The 23,382-nt window shown below is 42.8% G+C and overlaps 1 protein-coding gene across 1 annotated transcript in view; it reads left to right on the top strand.

Moving 5' to 3' along the window:
- Positions 1–10,237: 10,237 nt before the first annotated feature.
- Positions 10,238–23,382, top strand: part of RAD21 (RAD21 cohesin complex component) — a 32,088-nt gene continuing 18,943 nt past the window's right edge. Inside the window, exons 1-2 of the mRNA XM_014603873.3 lie at positions 10,238–10,390; positions 20,711–20,886. Of these exons, the coding sequence (XP_014459359.1) occupies positions 20,743–20,886 (144 nt within the window). The 5' untranslated portion in view covers positions 10,238–10,390; positions 20,711–20,742. The remainder of the gene's footprint in view (positions 10,391–20,710; positions 20,887–23,382) is intronic.

A 23,382-nucleotide genomic window follows, 5' to 3' on the forward strand; every position in this document is an offset into this window, starting at 1 on the left:
GTCGCATACAAGGGCAGACTTCCTACCCCAGTTCTTACCTTTTGTGACACTCGGGCAGAAGTATTTAGAAATTCTCTTGCCGGGAATACCCCCCAGCATGTAGGGAAGTCCCCAACAGATGTAAAGTCTGCTCTTATGGCTCTCTGCCTGCTGCTACTGGCAATGGGACACAATAGGGATAAGGAAGAGGAAGTGACTACAGTGCAATTCCTTAAATTATTCCCATTTTGCACATCCTCCCTATAGAACCCTACTCAGCTGGTACTAATTAGAATAGCCTATACTTGAAACAAGGCAGAAAAATGGGAAGCCACAGTCAGCTCCCTGATATCTCTGATCCTGCTCTGCTTCAGTGAAGCAGGGTACAGCCACTATGCACATAACTAGTTGTTTGGTGTTGCACTATGCTTGGGTGAGGTGAGAAGTTATTCCTGACAGTCACAAGGATCACACACACTAAAAATTAAAAAAAAGTTAGATTGGGGAGAGAGACTCATTGAATTATGGAGCCCAGGGGGAACAGCAGGGCAGTTCTGATCCCTGAGCAGTGGCAGGGAAGCTATTTATGCACACTCCCTTCATGCAAAGGTGGTACTGCTGTCCTGGTTGCCCCTCTCAGTTACAGTACTGGTGCAGCCTACCACATTAGAGCATAAACTCTGATAAACTTGAGTATCTCAAATTTTGCAGCTATAAATGTTGTTAAGTGCCATGAAAATAATAATACCTCTTAAAATGTCACAATATTTTATTCAGCAGCCTCTGATGACAATGAATTCTACAGCTTGACACTGTATTTCTTTGTCATTTGTTACATGTTAACTCCCTATCAGAGATTGTAATTCCTTGGAATCTGCAAAATTTACAATGTACAAGCTGGAGAGTATATGCACCACTTCCTTTTGCTGTCAGGAATAAAGGATCAAGCATCTGTGTCTGTATGTAATAAAGATGCCCTTTTGAGACATACAGCCTGCTTGAATCTACCATCACAAACTGTCATGAAATTACAACTAGCAGAAGTTATCCTTATGTTATATCAGAGGTCTCAAGCATATAGTCTGTGGAGCTGTGTTATCTGGCTCCCAGGGCTTCTAGAGGGGCTGGAAATTCAGGGGTAATGTGAGTGGGGGTGAGACACTATCAAAATCCTCGGAACGGAGACTCATTGGGGATGTATGTTGGTGTCAGGGCAAGCAACAGCTGTGTTAATCCCCATAGCTCCTAAAGGCCAAATGCCCCACTACCAGGTCCAGATCTAGCCCCTGAGGAGCCCCCAATCCAGATCAGGTCTAGGGGGTCAGGTGAGTTTGATACCTCTGGCTTATGTGGTATATATGTGATTCAAGCACTGACCACCCTTTCCTCCCTTCTCCAACATCTCACGTGCAGTTTGATGGAGGCTATGCCATCTCTAGTTTGTAGTTCTTGATTCTTTACATTTCTGCACAAAAAGCAGTGTACACGGGGACACAAAGATTAGAGGGAGATCAAAAGCTAACTGAATCTCAAGTTTGGCTGTCCAAAATAGAAACATAATTACCTCAATTATTTTTTATTCAAAATGAGTTTTACTTTGCATGTGGACTGTATCTGTCTATTGACAAAGAACTATTTACTTGAACTAAGTAAATGCCCCAGCATTTAAAATTCTGACCGGATGATGCATTTGAACAGAAAGTGGAAATGAAAAAAAGCTTCTGGCCTCAGTTTTGTTCGGTCAGGTTACAAATAGATGTTTCATTTGTCTCGGGAGAAACCATTTTATCAAGGAGCAGAGTGCAGTTGTTCAGACGTCCACATCCCCAAAAAAGGTTCACAGGATAAAAAGTGCTAATAGTTTGTCTTGGAACGTTGAGAAGTGCATCTGAACAGTTATTTCAGATTCTGAACAATGATAGAAAAGTAGCAATGCATTCAGACAGTCACTAAGCCCTGCCTGGAAGGGTAAAGTGTGTACATGCTAATCCCAGGACTTTTTTGTTCTAGGGTCAAATGTGATATCTGATCCTAGTGTCACTGAATAAGCACCCCATAACCAACTGCAAGCTCTATCCAGGGAGTATACTATATGATGTAAGCGACAGAGCAGCTGAAATTTAGGAAACTACTAGATACAGCATACACATCATATGGCATATTTCTTTTCTTGTTCAGTGATATTTACAGGGTAACAGAAGCAGAAGATCAGTTTACATTTTCATCTTCAGGTCAGTTGTGCAGGTCACTCCAGTATAGTTAAGTAGAAACACCAAAAAAACCCAACATGAATGATATGATAAAAAAAAAAAAAAGATTTTAAAAGTTATTTGATACTGCATAGTGATCATGGTAACTGAAGTCAAGTGCGCTTAAACATTATGTTTCTAACATGTTTTTAATGTGTATACACTATTTGTTGTTTAAAAAAGAAGAGTTAATTTATGTTCCTCTTAGTAGCTTGATTGATGCATAAAAGATCAGCTATTTTGCACTGCACTTCTGTTCAGTGACTTCTTGTTTATTGTGTTTTAGTTTAGCAATCTTCAGAAGAGATTTCACACTTACATGGAATGCTCAACCGATTGGCTTTATCACTGCAGAAAGTCACTGCATTTTAAAATCTCAGTAAGAGTTTAAATCTAACATTTTTTTTATCCTATGCAATTAACTTCAGACTCGTGCTGTGCAAAGAGGCTTTCTTATTTAACTTTGGTAGAGAGACTCAGTCTCATGAGATGCAGCTGCAAGGCATCATTCTGAATGTCTTGTCTAAACTAAGTAACCCTAAATTAAACTGAAACTATGGACAAGACTCAGCTGGAGAAGAAACCTACAGAATAAGCTGATCTTGATAGCCAGTAGGGAACACAAGAGAAACCAATTCAGACCATTTAGATATAAAGTAAATTAAATTTAAATAGTAAACCATTTAGGATTTGAGCTGTACTTTCCTATTTGCATTCAGCAAGGTGTGCCCACATCCTTCATAGCTAAAAGCTATTAATAAACATAGAAAAAACAGACATTAAAAACCTGAAAAATGTGAAACTGGCTATGCAGAAACATCAGGAAAGCATTAATCATTTCCTTAATGGCCTCATGATTTCAACTGACCAAGAAATGTTAAGGACAAGTTAATTTCAAGCAACCTAGACCTGATTTGTAAGATTTCTTTTATAAGAACTGCTGTTGCCAGAACTTAGCACAGGTCTACCCAAATGAAGTAAGACAAGGAGTATAATTATTTTAGATTCGTGTGTAAGACTGAGAGGTGGACAATATTCAGAATATATGAAAGCTTTAATAATTTGTTATATGAAGGAAGGGGAGAAAAGGGAGGAGAGAAGACGAGGGAAGAGTGAAGAGCAGAAGGCTCCAGAGTTGCTTGAAAGCAGGGACTCTGGGCAAAGCATCAATTTAGGCATGTAGTCCACAGTCAAAGGTGGGGTGCAACCATGCCACTGTACTATCACTAGATCCATCTCTGAGTATATGGTGGCAGTTTTGCTGGAACTCAAGCCTGGTATAGTCCATAAAATGTTAATGTAAGTTGGCAGGTGTCCACACTAAACTAAGTGCACTGTAAGGACACAAAGTGACAGCATACCTACAACACCATTTAGGTGCTATATATGAATTCTGATAAAAATCTGCCATCAAACTTTCTAACACAGATGTGGCCTAGCCAGGTCTACTCTACAGATTTCTGCTGGTGTAGCTGTCAGAGATCTGAAAAGCAAGATCCCTAACTGACACTGCTCTGCTGGCAGAAACCCCTTGTGTAGATGCTGTTATAGCAAAAACAAACTGAAACCTGTGTTTTCAGTGGTAGTTTAACTTGTGACTGGTAAGTAGAGTTCAAGCTATATTGGCTTGAAGTGTTGCTTTGCTGATATCACTGCACCCACACTACAGCGAGCGTCTTGCTGTACAGGCAGTCTTTGACTTACGACATTTCGAGTTACAACAAAAGGTGCTTGCAACGTTTATAAATTGACACCCTGATGTCAGTTTCGATGTTACGATGCTTGATCCAATGCCACGCCACACCAGTGAACAAGTTCGCTGCGTCGCCCAATTCCCTGCAGAAACTTCCTTGGATACTTTCTTTAAGAAAGCAGACAAGACTCCAGAAAAACCTGCAGCCAAGACTCCTTAGAAGACCCCTGCCAAGAGCCCTTCAAAAAGTCCAGGAAAATCACCTTAAAGAAGTCCTTCTGAATCAATATGATTGCTATTTACAATATAAATACATTATGTAGTTATATTACTCATCTATAATTGATTGAGTACAAAATTCTGGGTAATTTTTTATGAAAATAGGGTATCGGGTCTTGATTCAGGAACCAATCCCTCATTTATAATATTGCTTTCAGTTCTGAGTTACAACTTTTTGACTAAAGATGCGGTTTTCAGGAACCAATTGTGTCTGAGGACTACCTGTATCAGCAAAGTATTCCCAGTGTAGACAAAACCTTGAATTTCTAGTTCCAGGGGTTCTAACCTGGATGCTTCCCCTCCTGATGCATGGGCCATATTAGGGAAAAAAAACCCCAAAAATGGAGATGTGGTGTTACAGCAGACATTTTCTGACAGAAGGCATCCTGGCAACATTACTAGACTCAGCAAAGCTCCATGTGGGGCATAAGGCGAATCAATGTTTTCTTTGAATAAAGATTCTAACGAGACACTATTAAGGAAAATGAATGCTAACAACTGAAAACTGAGTCTGAGGAAAAGGAATCAGAAACCTAAGACTGCATAGTTTACATATGTCTATGTTATCATCTCCTAAGATAGATTGTCCTCCAATATGATAGATTTGCTAAATTACTCTTGGAACTCTTAACAGTGAGCACAGTTTCTTGGTGTTTCAGTTCTCCAGCTTGTTTATAGACTGCTGATCTATTAAAAAAATGTAAAACGTTGTCTAAGGGAGTTTTCATACCGCGTGTATTTTTAAGGTCTCGTTAGGCCAAAGACGATTTACTGCATTTTCTTTTATGCTTGATCCAATATGTTTGACTTTTGTGCGGTCATGGTTTCAAAGTCTTGCTGCTGCCTCACAGAAAAAACTATTTCAGAGTCAGAGAGAAATATACTTTCCTCTTTTTGGTATTTCTTTTCTTTCCTCTTTAAAAATATTAAGGGCATTTAACATGGAAAAAGATTCTTTGTTTACTTGTCATCTGCTGCTGCTGTTTATATTCCACCTGGAATCATAATCCTCTCTTTGTGATATCACTGGTGGTTGCTGTGGACATTCTATTTCCAAACTTCCCAACTTATGTTGTTTCAAAACCAAATTATGTCATGCAGACTAAAAGCACAGGATATGTAGGTGCCAAACCCAAGAGTGTTTTCAGTTTCCCTGAGGAAAGGCAGAAATACCTGTAGTGTTTCAGAGAATTAGAACAAACTGTGAACTTTGGAAGGAAGGCCAGATAATTCAACTGCCTTAAGAAAGCAGCTGTAAAACGGGATATTTTATTTCTGCTAGAGAAACGCTATTTCAGGCAGATGAAATCAGTTTACTGCATTCATAGCTAAATAAACCTGAAGAAAGGGGGTTGAATTCTTGGCTTGTCAGCTAATAACAGAATTCTTTTCTTTCATAGAAATCATGACAAAGGGCCTCCATAGGCCATCTAGTCCATCCCCCTGCCTGAGGCAGGATCATCCCTTTCCAAATGATTCTATACAATCCATAATCTAACCATTTAAGATTATAGATGTTATATCTAATTGACTGTAATCTAACTGATTTAAAACTACCATCAGCAAATTTCCACCTGACCCCAAATGTGGTGATTAGTCTGACCCTGAATGGAGGGGCAAGATCCTCTAGCCAGGAACCTCTAAGTTCAAGTCCCAGCAGGAGCACTGGCACACCCCAGTCAGAAGTCTTGGCTGCAGCCAACACGCAATGCCTCTGAGGCAGGCAACCCCCGCCTCAATATGTAGCAGAAGGGGTGGAGGAGAGAAGGGGGGTTCCCTACCAGCCCCATGTAGCAACTAGCAAAGCACAGAAGTACAAAATACCCATAGTAGAACATAGGCATGGCTATTAGCTACACCTTGATCATCCTGGATCAGTGATTGTCCAATCTATTCCTGAACACCTCCAGTGATGGAGAGTCCACAACTTCCCTAGTGGTCTATTTCCCCTAGAACAGCAATTCCTAACCAGGGTGCCAGGAGATCCTGTGACGAGTGAAGCAAGAAGTATGAGGACATAAGTCAGGTGTGAGGAGATAAGCAAGTAAGGGCAGGATTAGGTTCCAAGAGTGAGAAGAAAAGCAGATAAAACCAGGGTCAGGCTCCCCCCTGCCTGATCCCTCTGAAGGAAGTGAGTACTGTCAGCACCATACTAGACTCTTGGTGGTCATGGGCGAACTTTTACTATCATCCCCCCTTCGCCATAGATAATGATAATAATAATGATTAAAATTACCATTTTCTGTCTGGGCCCTGGGCAACCACGTGGTTCATCCATGCCTGCATCCAGCTCTGTAGTAAATACTGGAGTTTTCAAAACTGGGGGATGGAAGGATGCTGTATTCACAAGTTATGGAGGGAGACTTGAGCCAAAAAAGATTAATGAAATCAAAGATGCAGGGCTGGAAGGGACCTCTGGGGGTCATCTAATCCAACCCCTGCCTGAGGCACGATCATAAACATCCCATAAAAACTATAAGCTAAACTCTACATAAGCCTACCATCAGCCCCAACACAACACAGACCTAACACCCTAACTTGCCACAGGTAAAGCAGGGGAATGCCAGCAGCCAACGTCCTGCTTCTCTGAAATGTTCTCTGAAATACAGTGAAGAGATCCCTCTTAGAGGCTGTGGCAGGCCAGTAGGGGGTGCTTCTGTGCTGAGCCACCCACCTCACTGCACCCGGCCACCTTCCAGGCTCCAAGTGCCTCCCTGGGTGCGCCTCAAGTCTGGCCGACTCTCTTCCTGGAGCACACCTGCTAGCCTGGGGGTAACACCGCCACCACCCAGGGTCTGAGCTGATCCTGGCTCTGTGCCCCCTGGGAAACACAGGCCTTGTAGCCCTTGAGGGTACTGGACCCACTTTAAGAACTTGGGGTGCTTCCCTCAGTCTGAAGCACAAATAGTGGTCTCCCTTAATCAGCTGAACCAAGGGGACCCCAAGGCATAATCTAGACCCACTCCTAATAAGTCTCCCATGCTAGGTACAAAGGGGAACTTTATTGGTTACAAGGAGTAGGTCTGGAATAGGGTATAGGGTTGAGCACTATCAGAGAAATCCCATAGAGCAAACAGGGTGGCTGGGTAGCCTTTGATCACGCATAATGAGGCAAACGCATTAATCTGAGTTACTGAAAGCTATATATCTAGTTACATCTCAGGTAGTTTACTCACAAGTATCATTCAGGGGCAGGTGGAGATTCCCTCTGAAGGCAGGCAGTTCATTGATCATGAGTTTCAAGAGAGAGCAAGTTTCAGATGGTCCATAGTTTCATAGTAGCTAGGCACAGGAGGGACCTGAACAGATCATCTAGCCTGACCCCCTGCCACAGGCAGGAATGAATGCTGGGTTCACAAGACCCCAGGCAGGTGATCGTCCAACCTCCTCTTGAATTTGCCCAAGGTAGGGGCGAGGACCACTTCTCTGGGAAGTTGGTTCCAGATTTTGGCCACCCTAACTGTAAAAAATTGCCTTCTGATCTCTAACCTAAACCTATTCTCCATCAGTTTATGACCATTGTTCCTCGTCACCCCAGGTGGTGCTGGGGAGAAAAGGGCTCTACCCATTTGCTGTTGATCCCCCCCGATGAGCTTGTAGGCAGCCACCAGGTCCCCCCTCAGCCTCCTCTTGTTGAGGCTGAACAGGTTCAGGTCCTTCAGTCTCTCCTCGTAGGGCCTGTCTTGCTGCTCTCTCACCAAGCGGGTGGCCCTCCTCTGAACCCTCCAGCTTTTCTCTCTCTGAGTTTTCATCATGGCTACTACACCTCCCCTTGGGCAGTCCTTAACTTATATAGGCCTTATGACCTCATTTACCTGGTCCAATGGAGACCAGCACCTGTTGGCTGCCAGCCAGACAATTTGAAATGCATCACTGGTTGCCAGGTAGACTGGCAGGGTCTCTAGCCCCCTCCCAGCCAAGTTGGCATTAGAACAATAGGGAGCATAAGCCCCTCACCCAGGTGTGTGATGCCAGTCACGTAGGCAGGGGGAGCAGGTTTCCCCTCTCCCTCAGGATGTATCCAGTTCAGGTTACAACTCAGGGTTACCTAAGGAGTCCATGGGAGTCTTCCCTCTGCAGGGACTGTTAACCAAATTGTTACATAGCAGAGTTTTTGGGGAGCGACAGAGGTGGCATCCTGCCACAGAGGCCATACCCAAGAGCAGAGGTTCTCAAACTGTGGTCCGTGGACCACCACTGGTCCACGAGCTCCATTCAGGTGGTCTGCAGAAAGGTGACCTAAAGCTAAAGCTGACCAACATTACACCCAACTTCCCAGAACGTTGCTCAAAAAAACAGGCATATCCATTGCATTCGAAAGGTAAGACTACTGATATTAAAATATGAGTTGTTTGCTTTGATTTGTAGAACAAAATGAAGTTTATTAAGTGGTCTGCCGCGACCCTCAGCAATTTTCAAGTGGTCTGTGAAAAAAAGTTTGAGAACCACTGCCCCAGAGGAAGGCAACCTCCCCCCTGCCCCATACCAAATTGACCATGAGGTTCAAGTCCCTCCTGACCCCAAATATTGCCATCATTCTGACCCTGAGTGGGGGCGCAAGGCCTTCACCAGTCACCACAGACACCACTGCACTTTGCAGTGTAGCGCGGCCATGACCAAGTCGCCTCAAGCCAGCAAGTACAAGTGCCAATGGGAGCAGGCAGTGCAGAGCTGCGTGCTTGCTGCAGGGTCAGCCCAGACAGCAGCTACCCTCAGCCGAGCTCCCAGCTGCTGCAGCTCCACTGCAGCCCCTAACTTCAGGGGGGCTCAAGCATGTCAGTGTTACAGGAGACGTGCCTGACCCAGTGAACCTGACAGCGAGAGGGACGGGCAGCAGACCTGCTCCACACCCCAGGCAGGGCAGGAGCAGTGGGAGTCACAGACATGAGTGCCGCGTGCCCCCAGAGGCTGGGAGTGCATGGCGACTGCCCACAGGCGGCAGTGTCCATGGCAGCGGCATGGCGGCTGTGACCGAGGAGCACCTGCAGGCAGCCACCGCAGTGTCAGCAGTGTGGGAGTGGCGAGCGCAGACCAGCGGTCACTAACCACCTGCAGAGGCCGCCAGCGGTGTCAGCAGCAGGGGGATGATGAGCTGCAACCGCCTGCAGGTGCTGACGGCGGTGTTGGCGGTGCTTTTGGCAGGCGGTGCATGGAGACCCTCCCAAACTCTGCGGCAGGGAGACGGGTGGAGCTGGGCGCTGCCTTCCTGCCCCTCAGTTTGCCCCTCACAGGGCACAGGTGTGGCAAGCAGGGCTGCCAATTGTTCAACTCTATTCCGGGAGGTTTGGTCACATCATGCAACAACATTAATGACTCGCCATCAGAAAGGCCAGTGCACATTACTACTATTACTACCACATTTTAAAACCCCGCTGGACTACTGTATACATCAGATTCAACATTTAGTATTTATTTGAATGAATGAATCCTATCACTGATCTCCAGAGTCTCCAGGTAATTTTTTCTTATTTTTTTTACTTCTTTTTCACACCTAATCCCCGGAGTGTGCAGGGCAATCCTGGAGGGTCGGCAGGTCTAGTGGCAAGGGCACCCGCGCTAAGGCCTGCTGCGTGTCAACCTCGCGCACTTTAAGGCCAGCACCGCCCCGGGGGCAGCAGAGCGACTCTGGCAACATTGCGCAAAAGTCTGCGGGCCACAAAGCACAGCTCGCCGCACACCGCCATGGCAACTACGCTATCTCCGCCCGCACGGAGCACCACCCCCAAGGGGCCATTTTAACCACGCCGCCCGGCTAGGGACCTACGCATGCGCAGTCCCCTCTGCCAAGCCTTACTAGCTCCGTCCCTCCCCAGCCTCGTTGTCACTCATAGGCTAGCCCGCCTCGTTTTAAGCCCCGCCCCTTTCCTTGCCCGTGCTCCGCGGACAGAAGTCTTACGCATGCGCAGTTCCCTCACTTTTTTTTAACGCTTTCCCTCGTCCCATTGGACGAGCGGTTTTCGCGCATGCGCCGTTGGGTCGCGGCCGCCGCGGGGAGGGGGCATTTTAACAGTAAACATCCTGCCGATTTGAACGGCGGGTTTGGGCGGCAGGAAGGGCCGCGGCCGCCATCTTGTTTGTTTGAGTGAGCGAGTGGCTCGGCTCGGGGAGGAGCGGAGCCGTTACCCAGCCCGGCCTCCCCCGCCGCCGCCTCCGGCTCCGCCTGCCCCGCTGCCGCCCAGCGGGATCCCGGGTAAGGGGCTGGCGCCGCCGGGGCCGCGGCGGGACGGGGCGGGGCGGAGCGGGCGGGGCGCGGAGGCCTAGGCCTAGGCCCGGGCGCGGCGGGGGGACGCCGGCCGGGAGAAGGGACGCGTTGTCTCTCCGCCGGGTCGGAGCCCGCCCGCTTTCGGCTCCTGGAAATCTGCTGCTGGAAGCGGGCCGGGCTGTGGGCAGCAGGGGCTTCTCTCCACTGCAGGGGGGAAGCAGGGTGAGATTGGGAGGAATGCGGCTCTCCACCACCGTGAACCTAGCTTGGATTTTAATACTGGGGGGGAGGAGAAATGCAAGGTTTGGGCAGCTTCTTTCGTCTGCTTGCGCTCGGCCGGTGGGCGCAGCTGGCTATCCTCGGGGAGGCTCCTTGCACGCCCGCGGGTGGGGGGGCTTACGGTCACACTGTGAAATGTTTTAAAAGGTGCTTCATGTGCTGTAACGTAAACAGTAAGTCATAACGAGTAGGACGTCGGCTGTCCGGGTGGCCAGTGAAGAAAAATTGAAATTGGCGTTTAAAAGCCTCGGAGAAAGTGCCTTAAAAGGGGTGAGGCCCAGCACCCGGATCTCAATTGTCACAGAAATGAGGTTTTGCCTTCACAGTTATTGCTTGCTGCTTAGCTCGAAATCTCTTCCTGGAAACCCTTGAGTTGTAAGGCAAAGGGTTTCTGTAAATAGTCTGGTGACTTAACTAATATTTCTGCCCTTTTGTTGTTTTTTTTTTTAGTAAGGCTTAACGTGAGGAATGCAGATTGTACGATGTGCTTTTTGGATCCCTGCAGGAATAGGGGAATTGTGCTGCTAAGTGAGGAGTAATATGTTGAAATATTTTTAGCTATTCAGTAACATACAGAAGTTTCAAGTAATATATGCAGGGGTGTCGGTTGTAACCATGTTGGTCTAAGGGCATGAGCGGACAAGGTTCTTGGGGTAAATGTGTCTTTTATTAGACCAACTTAACTCAATGGAAAAACTTTTTAGCAAGCTTTGGGGGACAAACACCCGTTGTCAGGCTGAGGAAGCATCTGTAAATGGGCTGTAATATATTGGCACATGTGGAAGTGGATCTTCAATAGTTTGGCTTGTTACTTAGCTTTTAGTTCAAACATGATTTGGTGTAGAGATTAATAAGGATGAACATATGACCCTAACACTGAATTTTGCTTTAGTTTTCAATAAGGACGACGATATTGAGTGTCAGTTCAAAGGCAGAATGTCAAATAGGTATTTGGGTATAGGACCTGAAGCTGTTGTAGCCAAGGTAGAAATAAAACTTGTAGAACATAGCGCACGGATAATCTCCGTCCTTCAATTCCAAAAGAACTGCCATTTGAATTGGCAAATCCAATAGCAGTATTTTTTGATAAATTTAAATAAATTTAAGTCTGGGGTGCTATCTGGTGGCAGAAGAATAATGAATGTAGGGGCTATATACAAGCAACAAGGGAGAACGTGATTTGGGGAATACTGGTTTGTTAGTCTGACCCCAATAGTATGCAAGGCTTCAGGAGATTCTGAAGATACCTACAGAAATTAAAATAATTGGCAAGTAAGATAAAATGCGGTATGGGGCTACCAAAGAGAGATTGGACTAGACTACTGTGACGTCTTTTTGATAAGATAAATGATTGCTTAAACAATGGAAAAGCAATACATCTTATCAGTTCAGATTTAGTGAAAGCATGTGGTATGGTGCCACATGGTATGTTAGTAGTTAAACTGTGAAAGATGGGGATTGATAAAAGTGGTAAGGGGAGTATGAACCTGACTAATGGGGAGGGGATGAGGAGCTTCCTGGAAAGAAGTATTGGACTCAAGGATGGTTACCATTCCTTGAAGATCAGGCTTGAGGTTGTTCTAGCTTAAGGTTTTTATTAGTGATCTTGACGCACAAAATAGGAGCATGTTGATGAAATTTTGTTGAGTTAACAAAAGTTGATAGCATTGTCATTACAAACTTAGATTGAGATATCACGTAGAAAGAATTGGATGGCCTTGAGAAAAGGCCAAGTAGAAGGAACTGTAACAGAAGGAAATGTAATAATACAAAGTGCAAGGTTATTTCTGGTTTCCAGGTTATAAAAAGTGTGCTGTAAGGTAAAGTTAAGAAGAAAGCTAGGATAGTTCACCGGCTAAACTAGGATAGATCACACAGAATGACTGAGCTGTCTGTATGATGCAGCATTGAAAAAAGCAAATGCAAACCAAGAAGGTACCAAATGAGGTATTTTCATGAGAGAGAAATATCGATGCCATTGTACAAAGTTGAGATGTCATCTGAGATACTGTGTACAATTCTGATTACCCATATTTATAAGATATGGAATGGAGCGTGTGCAGAGCAGGATGATCAAAGGAAAGAAAAGCTTATCTTTTAAGAGGCAACTGAAATCAGGATGCCTAGAGACATCTTGAGCTGTCCTGTGATACTTTCCAGGCTACTGTGAGGGTGTGCTGTGCAGTATTAGCACTGTTAGGCATGTAAATGTGATCCACAAGATAAACTTGGAGGTTTCAAAGAAGAATCTGTAGTGTTAAAAACATTCTGACCCGTTGTGCTTTTCTGAATAGTTCTTTTATTTTTCTGCACTCAAAAATTGAGTGAAAATTAAGAGCTGACATTTTCACAGGGGTGCCTTAAGTCTGAAGGTTGCCTTGAATCTAAAGAGGTTGAGAGCAACTCATGGCAGAAAGAATACAGGGTGCATCCAGATGAGTGCACGTGTGTGCTTTGTGGCACCTCAAAGGTTATTGAGGCACGCAGTACATGTGAAAAAGTTCTTAGTGCAGGCCCAAAATCAGATCCTGGGAAATCCCAGTATTTTTTTTTAATTAAAAAAACCCCCAAAAAACAGGCAGCGCACATGGGCTATTTATCCCCCAGGAAACGCATGTGTGCACTTGTCTGAACATGTCCAGAGAGGATATCATTGATTGTTATAAATGCATTGGAGTAAACTGAGAGGAATACAAGCTATTTAAGGTAAAAGGACAGTGTTGGCCCAAGAACAAATGGGTAAATACTGTGTGGGAATTAATTTGGGCTGGAAATTAGGAGAAACTTTCTAACCATCAGAACAGTAAATTTCTGGAACAGCCTAATAATGGTGTCTGGAAGGAGGAAGAAAAAACAGTTTGGAGTTAAAGCTTGATCATTTTATGAAAGTGATTTATAGGACACTGCTACTTGCAGTAGCAAGGGGATGAACTTTGTGACTTGAGGTCTTTGCCAGTCCTGTGTAAAACTAAAAACTTGAAAGGTACCGGCAGATGCAGTTGCATCAGATAATTTTAGTTAATTTCAGTGGAAATCTGTCACATTAGATCATGCTTGTCTCAAAATATGTTTGTCTTGTCTGCAAACAGCCGAGCGTTTGATTCTCCAACAAGCTTTTTATAGGTGAACACCTGAATCTGCACACAACTGTTTTTGAAAGCCTGGGGTTTGAGGTTGGAGAGAGTGAGCTGTTCTTGTGGCATGTCAGATGCAAGGCGTTCTTCAGGTCGCCATCACAGCTACAGCATCAGTCTTATACTAGTAGAATTTGTAGATAATGTTTACTTAGGTTACTTAAATATAGAGATGGTTGTGAGCAACTTGAGGTACCTAATCAAGTTAGCTGGATGAATCAGTATTGTTAAAACCCAACTACTACAGACAGGAGTGAAGGGGGTGTGGGAAGAATAACTAGCCCTATGCTTTTCAGTGTTCTAAATTTAATTATATCAGCTCAGGAAATGCCCTTATTTCTCACTGTAGCCATGGTAATTGTGCTGAATTGTACCATGGCTTAAAAAAGGCAAGCAGGACATTAGGGTTAACAAATAGCAGGATAGAGGGTAATGCAAAAGTTCTTTATATGAATTAGTAGTTATGCTTTCATCCGGAATATCATGCAACACTAGTTAGTATCACAAAAAGAATAATGCAAATTAAGGGGCGGTGAGTGAAACATAGAATATGTGAAATGTGTAATATGGAATAACTGGAGGACCGGGAAGGTAGGAATTGTTAACTTCAAGTGACAAATGAGAGTGTGCATTTTTAAAATCACAATCTAACACGTAGTGAAGGTCAATCAGGAACTTCTGTTCTCAGTCTTAAAAAGAACAAGGAACTATCCAAAGGCATTAACAGGTAGCAAATTCAAAACTGATAAAGCTAAATACTGTTTTTCTTACAATGGCTGATTAAACTTAAAAATGCTACTGCTCAATGCTACTGAGGCTAAAATCTTACTGGTATTCAAAGTATGATGGAATGCAGGTAAGAAGCATGACCAGAAGTAATAGATGACATTTAACAAATGTTAGGCAGTATAGAACATCTCGTGTGAGACACTACTTCAGGAAACACTGCTTCACAGTCAGGGTGGCTAGGATCTGGAACGAACTTCCAAGGGAAGTGGTGCTCGCTCCTACCCTGGGGGTCTTTAAAAGGAGGCTAGATAGACACCTTGCTGGGGTCATTTGACCTCAGCATTCTTTCCTGCCCATGGGAGGGGGTCAGACTTGATGATCTGCTCAGGTCCCTTCTGGCCCTACCAACCATGAAACTATGTATGGCGGTTTAAATCTTCACTTGTATGGAACTGAGATGATCCTTTCATGGTACAAAGTTTCTTGTTCTTTGCTTAATAGCCTTTGGTTCCAGCTCTCTGAGACAGGGTGCCTGGACCAGATGTACCAGGGGTCTGATCAGGAGTTGCCATACTAGTTGTATCTCTGTGTCTCTCTCTCCACTACCCTCAGTTTTAGTTTGCTTTTTGACTGCACTGTGTATATAGGCATTTCCCATTTGTTTTTTCCACTGTAGTGTAGGAAATACAACCTAAATGAAAATAAGAATAGGTAGTTGTCAGACCACAAAAGTAGGGGACTTCATAACAACTGTAGCATTTAGAACTAATTTTAACTTGCTTAAATTAACTTGATGTCCCTTTTTCAAAATGTGCAGCATGGCAAGGCCAAGATTTGAACCTACCATAATCTGCAGTAGAGAGGGTGGTGTTGCCCCACAATGCTGTTGGACCCCATAACATAATGGTTGAATTCTCAGTTCTGATTTACTTGTTCCCACATGCAACGAATGAGCTGTTGCTTCCATGGGTATAATTCTAGGTGGTTTCTTGAAAGTAATCGGGTCCCCATTCAGCTTCTGTTGTAACACTCAATACTGTTAGCTGCAAGAGCAATTCACTGTGCACTATGTACAGTTAAGGAGCAACCTGCCTCTCCAGACTTTCTTCTACCTTTAGCAGTCAACCCAGTCTTGGACTGTGCCAAAAAAAATCTCTGTTCCTTTCCCTTTGGTGAGAAGTTATCCAAAATAAAACTAAAGGAAAAAAGAAACAAGTAAACAAATTCTCTGAAGAGAAAAGCATTTGAAAGAGGACACAAAGAGATGTCAATGACTATTGGGACATGCTACAAGGAATCTTGAAACAGCGGTGCCCATCCCTAAGACCCTAGTGAGAGCTCCAGCCCAAAGAGTTAAAAAGTGATAACAGCTACAAAAGAGAATGTTTAAGTTGGTGTTTTCATATAGTTGACATAATTCAGGCACTGCTGTAGTGGGGAAAGCGCATGAGAATATTTAAATGATATTGACTTTTATATTAGATCAAGCAGACAGAAATGCAAAAAGTAAGCACTACAAGTTATGTTGAGCTTTAATTCTTTTTGTTTTAATCCAAGTGCTTAACGTGTACATCTCTTAAATTATTTTTAGTCTGGTAGTGTCACTAGTTTTTTCCACCTGTGTATAACTTTTGGCAGTACTTCATTAGTGTGTGGAGAGAAATGGCTAACCTCTGCCACAAGCCAATTACTTCTTCATTTTTATTTCTTCTGAAGCTTTTCAGAACACTGAACAAGTAACTTAATCTCTTCACTAATACTGCTACTGAATTTTAGGCTTTATCCATAACCCTGCATTGAGAAATATCAGTGCACAGCAACCACTTGTAATTTCTGTTTCCTGGATCATCCTCACAAAAAATGCAAGAGGCTCCCAGTTTCTATTTATTCTTTAATAAATTGAGGTGTAGATATAGGTAAGATACAAATTCCCTTCCTCCATATTATTTAACTGCACTAGGGAAAGTGTTTTACACCCAAATGTTCATACTCCTTGGAGCAGAAGGGGAAAAAAGTGAAAGCTTTAATTGGCAGGCTGTTACCTCTTACATTGGCAGCTGAGTTCCTTAAGAACCCTACTTCCTTTTGTAAATCTCCTTCTAGAAGCTTTTAGGAAGAATACAGTAATATCTTCAAAAGATAGTATGGGTAGCATAACTGTGCTAGTACATGCACTCAACCAAAAAAGTGATATTTGTATCTGTTTCATATTGGTCTATATAATGGTTTTCATGTTTACATGGGGGCCTTTCAGCATATTTTCAAGCTTATGTTTCTTAAGTCTGAAATGTTTCTTCATGAATCTCAAGATATATATTTGAACTCATTGTGAAAGTGTCAAACTGAATAATTATGCCAAACTACAGGAATAACAGTACAGTTTCTTGCAACTAAATTTAGAAGGTTGTGAAAGAAGAGTAATACTAGAGGATTTGTTACCTGGTCACTCTGATTTTTCTCCATTCTTAACGGTTATGGGCACCATTGGGTTAAATACCAAGCAAACCACCAATTTTTTTAAATCCCTAAAGCCCTTTCACCAAAACCCATAGCTGATGAATGATTTACTTTTTGCTCCTTCAGTTGATGGCCTGGTTGCCTTTTTGATAAAATAACTCCTTTGCTGTGCTTTTAAGAGGCTCTTCCATATCCAGGTCTCAACTTTCCAGTGCCTTGTCCTTTGTCCTCTGCAATTTTCTTTGTAGCTAATGTCATTCTCAAATAGATTGTAAATACCACTTCCATGTTAAAGACTTGAATGTCCTCTAGGTCCAGCTGTGTCTGTCCAAACTAGAATTTTGGGGCACCTATACACATGCTCAGGGGCAGGGGAGCATTTTAATTAGAGTGGTTCTCAGGAGCTGCTCTAATTAAAACGCCTGCAGTGTCTTGTGTATTAAGTGTCCTGCATTTCAGGCAGGAGCAATTTAACTAAGGCTTGTTTGATATGCTTTAGTTAAAGCTCCCCCACTGCCATTTGAAGCGTGGGGACACTGAATGCATAAGATGCACCAGCAGGCTCGATTAATCAAATTGCTCCAAGACAATCTAATTGGAGCTCATGCAAAAGTGTCAGACTGCCCTTGCAGGTGTTTACCCTTCTATTCAGGCTCAACGTGATTCTTACTCCATCCTTTCCACTGTTAACCCCTTTCTCCTTACTTAACACTATGGAAAGCATCAGTCATGCAGGATCCTCATCTTGGTATAATTTTCAACATAGGCTTCTCTAGGTCCTCCTATCCATGTTATGCTTTTTACATAGCACTTGTAAGATGCAGCTTTTCCTGTCCATTGACACAGCTTAAACTCAAGACTTTCATCTTGCCTCTTGATTACTGCGAGAGACAGGAATTTCTTAGGGTGATATCTCTTACTGGACAAACTGTAGATAAAGTTTTGAATGCAAGACACTTCGTCAGGTCTTGCATTTGAAAGCTTGTCTAACTTTATCCCAACTACACAGTTGATCCAATAAAAGATATCGCTCTTAAAAATCCATGTCTCCCTCATAACTTCTAGACCATTACAGCTACAATATCACTCTTGCACTACTCTTGAGTACTGCAACATTCTTCTTTTCATTCTTGGTAATTAGCTTTGTTTTGCTTGAATTCATTAGAATGCCACTTCAAAGGCTGCTTTTTTAGCTTATCGTTTTGCATCTTTCCATTGGCTCTCCTTTCATCACATCAAATTTGCTGCTTGTTCCTTTTTTTTTTTTTTTTTCCCTTTAAGGCCATATCCTATTCTATCATTCTTCATTTAGTCAATATTGAGGAGCTGACACCAGCCTCCAATCAATTAATAATACTAGATTACATTTTCCACTTGTTGAATTTTCAAGTAAATTCCATATGTTTTATTTCCTATGCAGCTCCTTCACTCTTGAACGAGTTCCTTAAGCATTCACAAAGCTACCTTATTACCTTCTTAGGATCTTTGTTTCCCCTGGTGTCTGATTATGGATAGGCAGTTTTTGAGCTGAGATGTTGCTTCTTTGCATCCATCTGCGCCTCTTTTTCTGATGCGTAGATAGTAATTCTTGGACAGGAACTATTTTTGATTGTTTGTGAAGCCCTTAATCTTAACCCTGAGCTAGTGTTCTTGAGTACTACCATAATACAGTAAGTAACAAAACACATTCAGATTAGTATAAGCTTAATTACATTAACGGTCAAACTGAGAGATCATGGTTCTTGAGTAAATACATAGTGAAAGGTAGTGCATGTTCAAGTTTTGCAAAGCCACTGAAGTTGAAGTTTGGTCTAGGATCACAGCTAGTCTGCATCTTACATTCTACCACATTTCAGAAAGTTGCCAATGGGACATCATTGTCAGTTACTGGAGCCTGATGCTCTTTTGGTTGAACTCATTCAGGAGGTATTGAATTAAACTGCCCTGGTTCTAATGTCACTTGGCCATGCCTGCTGGGGAAAGTGCTTTGGTTAGGAGTAGTAGAGGCAAAAGCTGGGTCTCTGCTGCTGAAGTGAGATGGAGAAGAAGAAAGAAAGGGTGCTTGATCTATCTCTTGAAGATGGTAACCTACTCTGCGTTGGCTCATTTCCTATTGTCTGGTAATAGGTACAGCTAGAGGGGACATGCCTATTTTTTTGTTTTGTTTTGTTTTCTGCCTTCTCAAGGTACTTATTTAATTGGGTGCGTAAGGGTTTCTCCTAAGTTTGTGGTTCAACTGCAGTCAAAAATCTACCTAATAAACTGTTTATGTAGGGGACCAGATATCATATTTTTTCTTTTGTTCCCAGTTGTTAGGACTAGGTTTTTGCATTAGCAGTAGGAAAGCTGTTCCTGAACAAAAAAAAAAAATCAGTACAGGTTTCCCGTGCTTTGTGTTGCATGTGTGTTCCTGGAAAATGGTGCATTATGCGAATTTGAGTTAAGGGAACCCACTTTGCAATGTAACAAATAGGGATATGTTCCAAGACCTTGGCTGTCTTGATCCCCAGACCCATTTCTACCACTTTTACGAGTTCTGGTACTCACCAACAGCAAACAGTACACAAGCACAGGGTGGTGGTGAATGTTACCATAATGGGGGTGGCAACTGAAGAAATGCATGTTGCAGACAACAAGCAAGGAGCACAGATCCACGTAGGAGACTATTTTGGTGCGTGTCACTCCCACAATGCACTGTACAAAGTAGCCGACTGCAGGCTTCTACCCCACCAGTCTAATAAGAGTGAATTTACCTTGCATATAACGATTTTTTTGGTATAAAAAGGGTCATTGCGTAAGAGCAAATTTCCACATACAGAACCCGCATAAAGCAAGGGAAACCTGTATTCTAGACCAGTGGTTCTCAAACTTTTTTTTGTGGACCACTTGACGATTGCTGAGGGTCTTGGCGGGCCACTTAAACTTTTTCTGTTCTACAGATCAAAGCACAGCAACCATATTTTAATAACAGTAGTCTTACCTTACAAGTTCAGATATTCTCCATTTGTTCCGCAACCCTTCTGCGTACCACCTGAATAGAGCTCGCGGTCCATAGTCCTGAGAACCTCTGTCCTTGATTAAAGGATGAGAATTGAACATGCCTTCCCCCTGAAGGTTTACACACACGTGTTGAATGTATGGAGAGTTCTAGTTCTGTTCTTAAATAAGTCATTACATGGATTCTGAAATGAGGCTATGGCCCTGCTTTCCATCTGTGAAAAGCTGGGTCAGCAGTAGTCTGTGTGTCAGAGTATAAAGAGGTAGACCGTAAGAGCTGCTACAAGGCTAAGGTAGCTGAAGTGAAAAAAAGTGGAAGAATGGATGAGGATTTCTACAGCAGTAGAGTTCGGTGGTGTTGGTAAACAGATCCTTGGTAGAATTACAGACCTGGGTGTATTAAGAGAGAGCACCATTTGTGGTCAAAGATGATGCCAACTTAAGCAATGGAAGCAGATGGAAATCCAAGTTCTTCAAGGATTAGGGCTCTTTGGCAGCCTCCAGTGAAAAATAGCAACACTCGAAAATCATAAAGACAATTCTTGCAGACATAAGAGATGCAAAGAAGAAGCCTCTTAAATATTTTCTGTTCTGCTTATACAGTGTCATTTTACTTTCTTTGGTTTGTGGAAAAGAAAAGGGTCATGTAGAGTTGAGACCAATTTCTGGTATGAAATATTGCCACATCACATTTTTTTTTTTTTCTTTGCAGGTTCATATCTTGTCTTGTAGGCAGCTGGGACAATGTTCTACGCCCATTTTGTACTGAGCAAGCGTGGGCCGCTGGCTAAAATCTGGCTAGCGGCCCATTGGGATAAAAAACTAACTAAAGCTCATGTATTCGAGTGTAATCTAGAAAGCAGTGTGGAAAGTATCATTTCACCTAAGGTAACTGTTTTACAATGCTATTGATGATGTTGCTGGTTCTTTGGAAACAAAGACCAAGCATGACTGAAAATCAAGTTAATATTCTGATTGCTTAACCTGTGCAATTCTTTTAAGATGTTGGTAATGGAAAGACATGTTTTAAGTATGAAATAATACATGAATCGTTCTGCTGTAAAGAGAGGCTTGGGCTTGTCACTCAATTTTGTTAGGGTTTTTCAAGGTATGGCCAGCTTTAATACACTTTAACCAAAGCAGGGTTTAACATCTGTGAATTATCTTAATGTACTGCTTATGCAGCTGAAATGTTTTAAGTGGAAGAGCAAAAGGGAAAAACGCAGCTACATGCTAATGGTTGACCATTTCTCACTGTCCTCGTTGAAAACTATTGAAACAGATTGTACCTGAAAAATACTTGCCTCCGCTTTGTAGGGTAACTACAAAGTAGATTCCTTCTCGTATTAAAAAGGGTCAATGAATATATGTAGTAGCAATGTATTATTATTAATAGCAAGTAAGTAAAATTCTCTTCCTTCAAGATAGGTCCTACATTGTGATATAGGAGCCTTGCTTTTTTGTGGCCTTGGCTGCTTTGCCTAATATTAAAGTACAGCTAGCAGAGCAAGTGCGAAACATGCCAAATGACAAAGTATGTCAACTCTGAGAGAGAACAGAATGTTTTCTTCTTGCTGAATACCTACATATCAGAGGGAAAGCTTTTCAGCCCTTGTGCATTCACCTTGTCTCCATCTTCATGTCAGAACACGTACAAATATAAAAACATGTCACTGTACAGACACTTGAATGCCTTAAAGGAAAAATGATTTTTTTTCAAAAGGCCCTGAAGCTTGCTTCTCTGCTTAGTATTATAATAGCTATAATGCTGTCTCCAGCTGGGATAGATGTTCTTGACTGTTTCGTTGCAGCCAATATGAACCTTATAAAAGCTCTGAATACAAACACATAATAGATATAATGGCACTGCATATCTGCGTGGTACTTTACAGAAGTGACTGATTCTTTGCTTGCAAGAGTTCCTGAAAATGTCAGAAAACAACCAATTCAAAGGAAGCAGTTACGGGGTCACTAGAGTCTTGTGCTTCTTGTACCTTGGTGCTGATAAGGTTTGCTGTAAGCCTTGAGGAACCAGACATTTGTAATCTATTTTTTTTTTTTTTAAGTAAGATTCTTGTAAGACTTGTGGAGGTTTAGGACAGCTTTTATTATTGTGCATAATAGAAACCTAAGTTTCTGTAACTTGGTTGTTTTTGGTTTTTTTTTTTTTTTAATTAGGATGTTTTCACATATTCATCTTGGGAAATAGTTCCACTTATCCCTTAGTACTCAAGCTGCCTTCAGCCTAAAAGACACTTGGGTGGAGAGTTTTTCCTGGATCATGTATTATGAAATTCATGCTTTCCCCACACTGTATAAGGTGCCTGATTAAGTGTAAAAGTAGCACTGAGAGAGTGTTTAAGACAGAGGAGTGTACTTGTATATACAAGGCATTTGTAGAATCCAGTCCTTGAATCACTTGTCCTGATTATTGCTCTCAGCTTTTCTGACAGTCAGTCATTTTTTGGTGTTGAGTCATATAAGTTTAGTGAAAGGCTTATTTGCTTAAAATCCAAATAACATTTATTTTAGCTCATGGATGCCAGCCCTGTGGGCTGGATTCAGAGCATGGAGCCATGTCACTTGCCTGCAGGGCTACCAGAGCTCCTAGAGCCCAGGGCAGCTGCCACTGCCTACTTCCAGATTTCTGGCCCCACAGCTATGTACTCCAGATCCAGCCCGTAGGACTCTCCACAGGGTTAGAATCTAAGCTGCAGGATGAGCGGTGCAGCTCTGGGAGATTTCTGTTTTCAGTTGAGGCTGCTACTATTCATCCCACCACCAAATTTCCAGACTTACAAGCTGAATGACATGGGTCCACAATCCAAATTGGACACCCCTGTTTTAGTCTAATGTTGTTCCACATCATGTTTTCAATTCTGTGAACCTTTCCTTCATTACAGCTGCATTTGACTGTGTACTGTTTGCTAACTTACTTGAAAATGACCTGGACACTTCAAATGAAGCCTTCACTAAATGAACTAAAATTAAAGAAAAAGCATTTGCTCCAATCCTGTTAATACAGGATAATATTGCCATATGTTATAAACCTTAAGTGGAATGCAGGCTGTTTATTTTTTTTTTTTAAGCATTTTGAAGAGTGCATGCTATATTAAGTAGATAATAAAAATATTTGGCTACTTACAAACATAACCCCCCCCCCCCCCCCCCCCCCCCCCCCGTGCTTTACTTCAGACTCCTCATGCCCGTGCACTGAGCCCTGCACATGCCCAGAAGTGGCATCACATTAGTTGGACCCAGCTCGCTCATTGTCTCTCTAAATCGGGCACTTCTTTTTTGCCACTTCTAAGGCTGATTCAATCCATTATTAGATAAAAGCACCCTGCCAAAACACCTGATCTATACAGATGCTGCGGAGCTTGG

The sequence above is a fragment of the Alligator mississippiensis genome, chromosome 3 (assembly GCF_030867095.1).
Source record: "Alligator mississippiensis isolate rAllMis1 chromosome 3, rAllMis1, whole genome shotgun sequence".
In the NCBI taxonomy this organism is placed as follows: Eukaryota; Metazoa; Chordata; order Crocodylia; family Alligatoridae; genus Alligator; species Alligator mississippiensis.